The sequence below is a fragment of the Lytechinus variegatus genome, chromosome 4 (genome assembly GCF_018143015.1).
Source record: "Lytechinus variegatus isolate NC3 chromosome 4, Lvar_3.0, whole genome shotgun sequence".
In the NCBI taxonomy this organism is placed as follows: domain Eukaryota; kingdom Metazoa; phylum Echinodermata; class Echinoidea; order Temnopleuroida; family Toxopneustidae; genus Lytechinus; species Lytechinus variegatus.
Genome location: NC_054743.1, coordinates 32,338,338 through 32,351,904, shown reverse-complemented (window position 1 = coordinate 32,351,904; position 13,567 = coordinate 32,338,338). Strand labels below are relative to the sequence as shown.

General features: G+C 35.0%; 1 protein-coding gene across 1 annotated transcript; it reads right to left on the bottom strand.

Moving 5' to 3' along the window:
- Positions 1-10,578: 10,578 nt before the first annotated feature.
- Positions 10,579-13,316, bottom strand: LOC121412658. Its single transcript, XM_041605434.1, has 2 exons — positions 13,148-13,316; positions 10,579-12,810 (listed from the first exon to the last, which is right to left on the bottom strand). The coding sequence occupies exon 2, from the start codon at positions 12,780-12,782 to the stop codon at positions 11,067-11,069; it is 1,716 nt and encodes a 571-aa protein (XP_041461368.1). The 5' UTR covers positions 12,783-12,810; positions 13,148-13,316; the 3' UTR covers positions 10,579-11,066.
- Positions 13,317-13,567: the final 251 nt, after the last annotated feature.

The window sequence follows — 13,567 nt, the reverse complement described above, 5'->3', positions numbered from 1 at the left end:
TTTGACCAAACCTGTTTGTTTTTAATCAGATCAAACAAACATTGCCCTGTAACATAAAGCGTATCAAGTGATTGTTGGGCTAATATGTATGATTGATCATACACAATAATCAATGTGATCAATTGTAGAAATAAGCCCCGCTATCAATCACTAGGCTTTATGTTACTGGCCCCTGATGTAAGTTTCTCCATTATTACAAGGTTGAGTATCTTCAACTCAGGGCCTTGTAACATAAAGCTTAGCAAGTGATTGTTGGGCTAATATCTATAATTGATCATACACAATAATCAATGTGATCAATTGTAGAAATAAGCCCCGCTATCAATCACTAGGCTTTATGTTTCTGTTTGTGGTAACTCCCGTAGGAACTCGGCAGGACAGCATTTTGCTGGTAAACGCCAGGCTGGTATATAACCAATTACCTATGAAACATTTTACGTCTAGGTTAATCAGTCATAGTGGCTGACGTAATAGACGACAGATATCACCCTCGGGCCTTTTTATCAAAGTGGAGACAGTGGCAGAGTTGGGTTTCGAACTCACAACCTTGCGATTATGGGTCCAATGCTCTAACCACTGGACCACACGACCGTGTTATGGGGCCAAGAAATGTCCAACTGGCACCCTTGGTCATGTGACTTCAGCATCACACCCAAAGATGAAATGAATCTATGAGGAACAAGACCTGGGTCCCGTTTCAGAAAACATGTTATAATAACAAATTTGCAATAACAGTTGAAAGCTACTGAAATCCTTTGATTTGATTGGCTGATAGTAAAGTTGTTGTAGAAATTGGGAATTTGTTACTATAACAAGTCTTTATGAAAAGGGCCCGGATACCCATGGTACAAAGAGTCGCAGTTGACCTGATCAACCACAACTATGGACGGCCAGCAACGTCAACATCTAACATACAAATTTGTGCAAAATATCTACTAGATATGGTGTATATTCATACATTCATTGTTCTCTTGAAGATTCAGTGTGATTCTCTGTTTACTTTGTTTACCATATATGCAATCATCAATGATCCAAGTTAAAAGAATTGTTTCACAAGTTTGATGGCATGCGATACTAGTGATTACCATGCTATTACATTCTGAATATAAATAGAATTCAGAGGGATTTTACCTGTGCTATTTTGACGCAGCACTAGACCAGCACCATCCCTTATCTGCCTGAGTATTTGAATGGGTGTTCTTAAAAGTAGCGCCGCTCTGCTAAGTAGTCACTGAACGCTTGTGGTGCGAACTATTTTAGTGTGAGTCTGGTGCAGACCAAAAAATCACGAGTTACTGAAAACGGTATCAGACTGCATTTATTTAAGAAAGGAATGTCCCTTCGTGAAATTCTAAGTCTAAGTTCATTGTTATTCCAAACTAAAATCAGACAGATAGTGTTTGGTAATTTTTGATCTGTAAAATTTGGTTTTCTTGTGATATGAGATCACAGAAAGGGATTATTGATGAAATATTTGCCAATTTGCTCTTGAAGAAGTGATATTATGTTTTGCATAGTATCACCTTGCATTTAAAAAAAAATTTGTTATCAAAATAAAATCAGGCTAAATCAAATGGCTTGTCATGAAAAATGGGAAAAAATAAATTACACATTATATACGGAAAACAATTTGATTATCATGAAAATTGGTCCATTTCTTTGAGGCATAATCTCGAGGTAAACAGAATTGCAAAATTGTATTTCAAATAAGAAACTGTACTCTGTATGATAAGAAAAAGGAGAGAAAGGGTCCAGTTAAACATTGATACTGCTTCCATTCATTTTCATGAGCACTTGCAATGGACAATGATGGTATGTTGTGTGAAAGAAGATGAAACGTTCCTGTAGACTCTCTTCCAGACTTTTCATAGTTTTACATGAGGCTCTTCTTTAGTATTAGACAGTCAAAAGACATTTTATATTGCTTAGCAGATTATATCACTGTAGATAACATATGATACAAGGCTGAAATCTGTAGTATACTTGTGTGAACTTGCTTTTTCCGAGGAGCAAGAGCTATGCAAAGTGGTTGTATTCCTGTAATCTTTTCCTATTTTATATAAACCTATCTTGAAAATCAGTTAGGCGCCTGCATGTGGCCAAAGATTGCTTATGATTGCTTCGATGAGTGACTATATATTTGATCAGTGAATATAGCAAAGCCAAGAAAACCCGTGTTTCATGGAGCAAAAGGAAATTAAATTTTAAGTTTTTTTTTCTTTGAAGTGTAATATCAAGATGAAATAATACTGTAAAAGTGACATTCAGACTAGATACTACAATATACCATACTTCAATAGATCTTTGAATAAAAACCCGGCAAATCTGCACACTGTGGGTGGTTTCATGAAGCTACAGAAATCTTTGTATTTGGTTAGCTCAGACTAAATTTGTCAGTGAAATTCACAAACAATGCTTTGTGAAACTTCACACCCTAGTTGGTTTACAGTTTTGAAGGAGTGCTTTGAAATTATGTGCATATGTATAGTTACTCCTTTAATACTTGGAAGAGTATCAAATCACCTGTATTTATCATAGGGGGCATTTTTCATGAATCCACCTTGTCAACTTACCAATAATTTCATTAGGAATTGTAATCAATTGTATTTCACACGAGATATCTAAAAAAAATCACTCTTTTATAAGAGTTTTGCAACTCACTAGTAATTTTATTCATATTGTTGTTCACTTATATTTGTTTATATTTATGCTTGAACTCAATTATTCACAATGAAAAATTATGCATTTGTAATGAATTGTTACAATCATCATCTCTGTTTCTACAACAATTAATTGCAAATCACAAGTGATTTCACCTGTAGTTTACGTAGCATGCAATTTAAAGGACAAGTCCACCCCAGAAAAAGGTTGATTTGGATAAATAGAGAAAAATCAAACAAACATAACGCTGAAAATTTCATCAAAATCGGATGTAAAATAAGAAAGTTATGACATTTTTAAGTTTTCCTTAATTTCACAAAATAGTTATATATATACACCCCAGTCAGTATGCAATTGAGGGAACTGATGACATCACTCACTCACTGTTTCCTTTGTATTTTATTATATGAAATATTGAATATTCCAATTTTCTCCCCATTGTCCTGTGAAACAAAGTTTTATTTCTCCCTGAACATGTGGAATTACCATTGTCTAACATTTTATGGATCAGTCAAGTTGGTCCATATTGTCAAATCTGTAAAAATTGAAATATTGTATAATTCAAACAATAAAAAACAAAAGAAAAAGTGAGTGAGGGACATCATCGATTCTCTCATTTGCATGGGACTAAATTGTGCATATAACTATTTTGTGAAAAATAAGCGAAACTTTAAAATGTCATAACTTTCTTATTTTACATCCGATTTTTATGAAATTTTCAGTATTGTGCTTGCCTTATTTTTCTCTATTGATTAAAATCAACATTTTTCTGAGGTGGACTTGACCTTTAAGAAGTTATACAAGATTTTGATGTCTATTATGATCACTCGTAGTTTCGCATGAAATAATTGCAACTCAATAGTGACATCACAGAGATTGTACTTTGTGTCATGAATGCTTCGAACCAAATTTTATTTTTACAGTAAATCATTTTAAATCACTTATGTTCTTTTATGAAAACTTGCAATATATCTTAAATCCACGTGGATAACACATCTCATAAGAAGTACGTAAAATAATAACAAATGCTTATCCCATAAACGTACCAATTCTAACAATAGATACGCACATGCCTTTATCTACATGGAATAAACACATTTACAATTGTACAAGGAATTTTTACAACTCATAGGAACTTTCACATCGGTCACCTTCAATTCACTAATATTTTCTTTGGAAGTTACTTAAAAAAAAATCAGAAATAGCTTTTTAATTTTATTTAGGTATTTATCTGGGAGGAATAGTGAAGAAACAATCCCTCTCATTCCAGCTTCTAAAATATATCGGCAAACACATGAGTGTCTAAAGATGTGTGAAAAAAATACCGATAGTAAAAATTGAATGAGGATGAAAATATTAAGGGGATTTACAACTAACTTCCATTAAATTAAGAGAAATTCAGTATCCTGAAATTATGACAACTTAAGTACTGATTAATTGAAATAGTGTTCAGAGTTATAAACCTTGCTGCTTTTAATATTCATTGTTCATTCCTTTGATAGTGTTTTGAATATATGAATTTAGACTTATTGAGATTTATTTTTATGTATATAAGCCAGTTTGTAACAAAACAAAAACTTAAAATTGTATCTGTTGAAATGAAATATCTGAAATCATCTGAAATAGAATTAATTTTTTAAGCTTTCAAAAAGATAAAACTGATAATAGATATAATTTTGTATAAAATTACTAAAAATCATGATAAATGTGATAATAGAAATGAATATGTGGAAAAGATTACTTTTGAAATTTATTCTTAATCTTGACTATGAAATACATCAGAATAGGTCACGCCTAATTGTATATTTTCAATGTGGTCAAATTAATCAAAAGAAGTGATATTTACTTATAGCCGTGCTGTGTTTTTACACACAAGGAAAATATGAAAGTATGAATTGATGTTTGAAGAAATCCTTGCCATCACATGAACCTTTGTTGTTCCAAATGTCCCATATGAGCTGGCTTGCATATATGATTCAGTTCATTGTTAGAGAAATATTTGTGTGTTGTAAAGCAACGTGACTGCACTTGTTGTACAAGGCTTAACCAGCTGAATAACACAACTCACTGTTATGCACTTTCACATTCACCGGCACTATTTTATTTTCCCCTAAAATATCACCTTTTGCTCTATATCTTGAGTTATTATTTTTTTATGGTTAGATATTGTTGACACTCCTTCTCTCATAAATGCAATATTTCATTATCATAAAAGTTGCAGAAGCAATTATTTTGTAAGAATATTAATTTGCAAGCAGGGCTGGCAAACCAATGAGTTCCATTGGTAGAAACTACCAGACATATGATGATGATAATAATAATAATAATAATGATAATGATGATAATAATATTAATGATAATAATAACAATAATAATAGTAATAATAATAATAATAATAATAATAATAATGATAATAATAATAATAATAATAATAATAATAATAATAATAATAATAATAATAATAATAATAATAATAATAATAATAATAATAATAATAATAATAATAATAATAATAATAATAATAATAATAATAATAATAATAGAGAGTGCTCAAGGCCTATAAACAGAACCGTCTTACTGATTGGCTTTTCAATTGTAGTGTTTCAGAGCCCTGTTTCGTGAAACTTGTTGCAATTTACCGTTATAAGCTACTGAATCTGGCAAATTAATTTGTTGAAATCAAACTTGCTCTAGAATTATAGCATTTGTTATAGATAGCATGCTTGATACACCAGGGCCCCGTCTTAAAAAGAGTTGTAATTGATCAGATCAATCGCAACTATGGACGGCCAGCAACATCAACATCTATTATGCACATTTGTTCAAAATATTTTCGAGCTATGATATATATTCATGCATTCATCGTTGTCTTGAAAATTCACTGTGCTTCTCTTTGGTTACAAAGGACATCATGCAAATTTCCTGTAGAAAAAAATTATGACATTTATGGATTTCCATAGAGTTATGATTGATTGGATCAATCGTAACTCTTTGTAAGACAGGGCTCAGAGTGCGTGTTCAGCTTCATACTGGAGTTGAATGCAATATATTCAGAGGTTGTTTTACCAAGAGCTTACGATCAATTTCAGTTTTTGTCATGAGATTGAATAGTGGAAGGAACTCTAAGTGATAAGAAATGAATAAACAAGACCCACATTAAAATTTGTCTTAACTTTAACTGTTTCTGGTCATAGCTCGAATATTAGGTTGTCTTTGCGATGGACCCTTTTACATTAATTTTATTAGGAGATAACATAAAAATAAGTTGAGAACTCGCAAAGATTCTTTTCATGTTGCCACAACAGGGGTTCCCCTTTTCATAAATGTGATTTGAAATTGCTCTTAAATTTCTGATTGGCCGCAGTATAACGTACATCATGTTACTTTGATAAAAACATCACTTTTTGATAACTTGATAATGATAATAATCATTGACACATTAACCAGAAATGAAGTCACACAACTCTTTGTGACACACTCTTGGTGTTACTGCAATAGTCTAGTGTGGTCAATCCTTTTTAAAACAACTGCATATATGCATGTATCTGTAAACTGCATACATTCTTATCAGCAGTAATTTTTTTTTAAATGGGCATATTGCAAAGCATGAATAAGAACAAGGTGTAAAATAAGTGGTGGATCGAGAGTGGGTATGGGGATTTAAACCCAAAGTACATGGCAGCTCATTGTAATTGGATCAATCTACCCCCCCCCCTTTTAGCACAAAGCTAGATCAGCTTCTGGTTATCAAGATACGAAATCCAATAAGGCACCTCAATAGAAGTTAGCTCTTTCTTTCAGCAAGAAATCTATATTTATCCTTTGCTAACCTCACACCTCATGATATACGAATCAATGAAGGTTGTGGGGAAAAGCTTCCCTGGGAGCCGCAGAGAGGATACCTTGCGAAAAGACGTTGCTCCGACTCTTACCCAGGTGCCTCACAAACTGCCTGCATTCTACCAAAATTTTCAAAATATTTTGAGTGATAAGAGTAGCTATCCAAACTTCCTTGTCCGTGGGTATTTTCTCAATTGCTATACCCATTTATATGGTTTTCATTATTTTATGCCCTACTATTGTATTATTTTGTGTGTTTGTGTATACCACTCAGTATTGCCTGCATGTGTATTTTGACAAAGAAACACGGACTGCAGTTGGAGTTATTGCTTTATTTGCGTTAATAGTTCAATTAACTCTTCACTTTTTGTTCCTTTCTTTCTTTGCGTGTCCTTTGACCGGATTAAATTAAATCCTATCATATTTCCATGCTCTTGTATGAAATTTATAAATCATCATCATGGAATTTTATTAATGATTGTTTAAACTTTTATAACCTGTATATAAGTATGTTTCCCCCAAAGTGTGCATGGAAGAAAAAAGTGTATATACAGCTTGATATTTCTTATATATCCTGGCCCGATGTAATTTTGAACCCCACCCTTCATTTTTCTTACTATTTTCTCTCTGTATGTACCAACTTCAAGTTATCTTGTTTCAAAGCATCCATAGGAACAAAAACTAAAAATATATATATATTATCATGTTTGCATGTAGTGCATGTTGGTGTGTTGATCCCGTATCAACCGACTTTTTTCAATGATGAACTATTTTTGCAGTATTTTAAGCTAAATTAAATGTATGGTAAGAGCATTATATCAAGATCAAGTTATTATGCTTGTAAATTCATGCTCCCCTAACTCTTGTTTGAAACATGAACATACACAGTCATGTGTAATATAAAAAAAACATGACAATCTGTGTTATGGGCAATTTGTGTGTTGCATTTATGGAAGTAAGAGAATGTGAGTGATGTATTAAAAGACTGATTATAAAATTGTGTCAAGGTAGAGGAGAGAGTATGGAAGAAAGAGAGAGGGATTGATTGATTAATTGATTTTATTCGTCAAGAATATCACAAGAGAATTACAATGAAATTGAAGAATACCTTGACAGGATAGCCCATGAAAGCCGAAAGGCTTATTTCCAATGGGGTCCTATAGTTAGTATAAAACATTAACATATTGTAACAGAACTGGAATGTGGTAAAAAAAAAAGATGAAATACATACATACATATCCATCAGTCAAATAATATGCAAACATGTAAAGCAAACAACAATCCTAATATGTGAAACAAGATTATATGTTATGGAGGGGGGGGGGGGATAAAAGGGAGGTCAGGTGTGAGGGCGGGGGAGTGAGATTGAAGGGAGAGAGAGTGTGTGTGGGGTGTGTGTGAGAGAGGTGGAGAGAGAGGGGGAGAGAAAGGGAAGAGTAAAGAGTGGGGGAAGGAGAGGGAAGAGGGGATCGTGAGTGATTAATATATGTATAAATAGAGGGTGGGGATGAAGGGATTGGAGAGTATTTATGGGGGAGGGAGAGATGGCAGAAGTAGTAATAGCAGCAGCAGCTGTAGTAGTAGTAGTAGTAGTAGTAGTAGTAGTAGTAGTAGTAGTAGTGGTAGTGGTAGTAGTAGCAGTAGTAGAAGCAAATTATTGTATTAGTATTAATAGTAGTAGTAGTAGTAGTAGTAGTAGTAGTAGTAGTAGTAGTAGTAGAAGTAGTAGTAGTAGTAGTAGAAGTAGTAGTAGTAGTAGTAGTACAAGTAGTAGTAGTAGTAGTAGTAGTAGTAGTAGTAGTAGTAGTAGTAGAAGTAGTAGTAGTAGTAGTAGTAGCAGTAGTAGTAGTAGTAGTAGTAGTAGTAGTAGTAGTAGTAGTAGTAGAAGCAGAAGCATATTATAGTATTAGTAGAAGTAGTAGTAGTGGTGGTAGTAGTAGTAGTAGTAGTAGTAGTAGTAGCAAATTATAGCATTAGTATTAGTAGTAGAAGTAGTAGTATTAGTAGTAGAAGTAGAAGTAGTAGTAGTACTCGTAGTAGTAGTAGTAGTAGTAGTAGTGGTACTTGTAGTAGTAGTAGTAGTAGTAGAAGTAGTAGTAGTAGCAGTATTTTGCTCAAGCTATCCCAAAATGAGATGAATGTAGTCTACATATCACGTGTTACCGTTGGAACATCTGTTTTTCATGTCGAACTTCAAACTTTATTTACTCTCGTCAGAATGTCAAATAGCCGAAAATGAAAATCACTATCAGCAGTTCAATGGGTACTTTTTTCGGTCCAAGTATTTATTAATAACGTCATTGTATTATGAAAAACTTTATGGGTATTCCCCGATCATTTCATATTCATCCTATATTCATTGTCACATGACATGAGCATAATTAAAACGGGTGCATTTTTCGGTCAAAGCGTTTGTTATTATACAGATCAGTGACTATTATGATGTCAGATCATGGAGTTTGGGTGCTTTCCTCTTTCATCATATTTTTCTCTTCGTTCATTGTCTCATGTGTGACAATTGAGTTGACTTTTCTAGCTAAATATAAAGCAAAATATATTTACACATAAAAGCTTCCTACAACTTTACATAATATTTGTCCCGGTTCCGGAAAAATGTAAACATTGAAAAAAAAATCATATTCTGTACATACTGTAGATATTCATGTACAATTACTGGTGATAGTGGAAAATGAAAGACATTATAAAAAGAATGATCACGCAGTTATAATTATAATCAAACAACCAAACAATATTTGCCTGAACGTAATTGAACATTTTTTTTATAACTTATGTAAATTTTCATCTTCTTTCTTTAGGCAATATAAGTGATGCAAACTGACTACAAACATGACGAACTTAATAATAATTATAAATATGGAAGTACTGTAGTAATTTCCGATGTGATTAAAATTTGAAGAAAAAATAAATCATAATAGGTAAAGATTTTTCATTTTGACATTCTAAAATACTTTTTCTACTTTGTGAGATTATCAGCATTATTGTCATTAATCATTACCATGTAAATTTGCCTCTTGGTCTCATCCCAAAAACTATAACTACCTAACCCTCGTTCGTCTACCAGCCATTTGCCGGTTTACAATTTCATCTTCTCTTCACTTATGTTATTCCATTTTTTCTAATATTCACTTGGCCCAACATCACTTATTGTATTGACCATCATGGGCGGAAATCCCGGGGGGGGGGGCAGGGGGGACGTGCCCCCTACTAAAAATAGTAAGGGGGAACAATATCCAATGTCCCCCTACTTTTTGTGGTCTTTTATGATGGTAAGAAATACATAATTCAAAATCGAAATAAAACATGTATTGTAGGACGAGATAACCTTACTTTTGGGATGATAACCTTTTTTCTTTTTCTTTTTTGTCTTGCCAAATTCATTTTCGTCGAAATGACCTTAAATTTTGGGATGATAACCCCTTATTTTGCTTGCTTAATTTATTTTCGTGGAAATGACCTTAAAAATGGGGGTGATGACTTTTTTTTTGGCTTGTCAAATTTTCCAGCCCCTTGTCCCCCCTACCTTTTGGTAGAGATTTCCGCCCCTGTAGATCATCATCACCAACACCATCACCAATATCAACAAGACTAAACATGCAGTCATCATCATTATCATCCCCTTTATCATTATCATCATCTCATCAGCAGCATAATCATCGTTATCATCATCATCAACATCATAATCATCATCAACGTCATCATCATAACCAGCATCATCATCATCGATTGTTACCAGTACCATCACTAATGTCAACAGGACTATACATTCAATCAGCATCATCATTGTCATCATCAACATCACCATAAAAATCATTATCATCATCATCATCATCTTAATCATCATCACCATCATCATCGTCATCATCATCACCATCATCATCTTCATCATCATCATCATCGTCATCATCATCATCATCACCACCATCATCATCGTCATCATCACCATCATCCCCGTCATCATCACCATCATCATCGTCATCATCGCCATCATCATCATCATCATCATCATCATCATCATCACTGTTATCACAGGGATGCCAGTTTTCAGGCAAAAGCCTGAATTCAGGCTCTGGCAATTTATTTTCAGGCCATAGTTTTAGCATTTTTGTGTACAAAATATTGTATTCTCAGAATACAATATGAAAATCACCTAGACTGAAAATCACCTAGACTGAAAATCACCTAGACTAGGTGATTTTCAGGCCCTCTTATCAATTCCAACTGGCATCCCTATCATCATCATCATCATCATTATCATCATCACCATCATCATCATCATCATCATCGTCATCATCATCATCATCATCATCACCATCATAATCATCATCATCGTCATCATACCCCCTTAATCTTGATTATTCAGCAAGTTGGGCTATTAGAATGATGTACATACGTAAACATACATATTGACATTGATATGACGCTTTCCCCATTATGCCTAAAGCGCTTTACAATATAAAATATCAGGGAATAGTAATGTTTGACACATTCATTTTTTCAAATAGTAATTAGAATTTTACTTAACAGTGATTTAGCATTCACATTTCTTAGGTTAGGAATCTTTTTGTATACACCATAATCTGCTTCCCGCGGAGAAGCACCAGCTTCCCCTGCTCAGGGGCACAACAGTCGGCACTGATCATTGGCCACTTCTTCTTCAAAGGAGAGAACTCTAAGATACTCCCCACAGACGTCAGTTTGCCGTCCATTAGACGCATCTCTTCAACAGAACACTTCTGACGATTGGGATCAAAATGTCGAACGTAGAGGGCGTCTCTTCCTTGATCAGCCGTGATGCTTCGGAGATACTTGTCATGGAAATGTGTGACAGATGTCACTGTGAAATCGTCGCGATTAAGAACTGCAAGGTCGTCTCCTGAAGCACAGCGAGTACGAACAACAATGTCCCCTTGCCAAAGTACAGCGATGTCAATTATTGGTGTGTCTTTGACAGAAACAGATGTTACTCCGTTACCCTCTTGGCTGACGACGTTAATGATACATTCCCCTTGAGCAACTGCCAGAATTCGTCGGTTGCGAGATACGTGATCAACAGCAAGAGTCACAGGCCTGCCTAGATATAAAGGGATTCTCTCGATGAATTCCCATGTTTGTTTCTGGAAGATGAACAACGATCCGTCAGTTGTTCCACAAGCAATCTTCTCATCACCGAGAAGAGCCAGTCTGTAGATGTTCCGAGGAAATTCACCGCTCACGACTTTACATGCTTGCTGTTCCTGGAAGTCAACCAGAACGAGGGAATCGCTTCTCTTGTCGATTACAATGACGCTGTTTTTGTTAATAAATCCGACCAAGGCAGGCTCACTGATGTCAATGGTAAACGATGGATTAAGAACCCAACTTCCATCCAGTCCCTGCAATATACCGAGATTTGTTCCCGACTCTCTTTCGAAATTGACTTGTCGTGCTTTCTCTACTATCGGTAGGGCCAAACACTTGACTTGGTCTTCTTGAAGACTTTGCATCATCTCACCTTCCACTTCCGAAAAGTTTTTAAGCAACAAGATCTCATTTTTAATAAGTGTTTCGGCCTTCATTCGCGAATTTTCGATTGCAGAGCTTTGATTCTTCAAACACGTCTTCGCACAGTCATTCAGTTTTCCCTTAAGCAACTGCAGTTCGTCCTGTAAAATGCACTGTCTCTTCAAGATATCTTGCTTTCCTTGGTCGATGACGGCAAGGTTCTTCTTCAATCTTACTGCTCTCCTGGTGTTGATTCGTTCAATCTCCCTATCGGCTTCTTTATTGATCGACTCCGAAGTCTGCTTTCCTTCCTCTTCAACGTATTCAATCGCCTCGTGGATTGCCTCTTTTATCTTTACCTCGACCTTTGCAAGATGTGTTGATGCTTCTGCGACAAGCTTTTCAACTGACGCTTCGGATTCCCGAAGTTGCTTCGTCTCTTCAATCATCCGCTGCAACTTACATCTCCGTTCATCCAGAATTTCTTCCACTTCTCTTATGTCACAAGGCTTGTGTGACGTAGTTGCACAGTTGTGGCAAATGATACTCTGATGGTCTACGCAAAAGATTTCGGCTCTTCTTGTGTGGTGCTTGTGACAAGTCCAATTGTTGAGGACCTCATCGGTGACGATGTTTTGTTGGTTTTTCTTAGCGCATCCATTGCAGAGGTTTTTCCTAATGCTGTGGAGGGTATAGCTTGCTACAGTTTCGCTGAAATCGTCGTTCGTGCACATTTGGCACCGGAAATCGGTCGTTTCTTCAGAAAACGCCATGGCCATCTCAGTTGATGAAAGTCGTTACTCTGACCTAAAAATATATGAAAAAGGTATACGGTTTCCGATAACACCTACGAAATCGCGTTAGGTTGAGAAATTGAAAGGAGATGAGTAAGAGGAACAATAAAGAAGAGAAAGAAGAGTAAAAGACGGGGGGGGTATTCTTTCACAATTAATGACTATTAATTGGTTCTCCAATCTGTATATTGGGCTCATCGCAGGTTTTCACAAAACTGAGCCACAAACTATATTTCTTTAAAGTATTACATTTCATGAACCAGTCATCAGAGCAGAGTGTTAAGAATACTACCAAACTACTCTTTCATTTTACAAATTATTATTCCAATCTTAACCACAATTTTTCTTACCAGAATTATTGTAGGCGAGGACACCGGGAGTTTTGGAATTGCCAGAAGGCACAGCTCGTCACCCTTTTTAATAATTCAAACAATTTCCAATTTCATTAACAGGAACTGACACAAACTTTATAGCACCGGTGAACCTTATGTTCTGTCGAGTGACTGATGTAATAAACCTCTACGTATCATAATAAAGCACCCGACCAGTTGGAACTCTCCCCTCAGAAAGGAAGTCATAATATAGTTCAATGATTTCTATTGAATGATGCGGATATTCATTCCTAAAGATTGAAAACAAAATTATGACGAATTGTTGAAACTAAACGAACCAGAAACCACCCACACACCAATACACGCACACACACCCAAACGTAAACGCTCCCATGTGTATGTTTTATCTGTGGTTCTTTCTCTTTTTTCTCTCTCCCT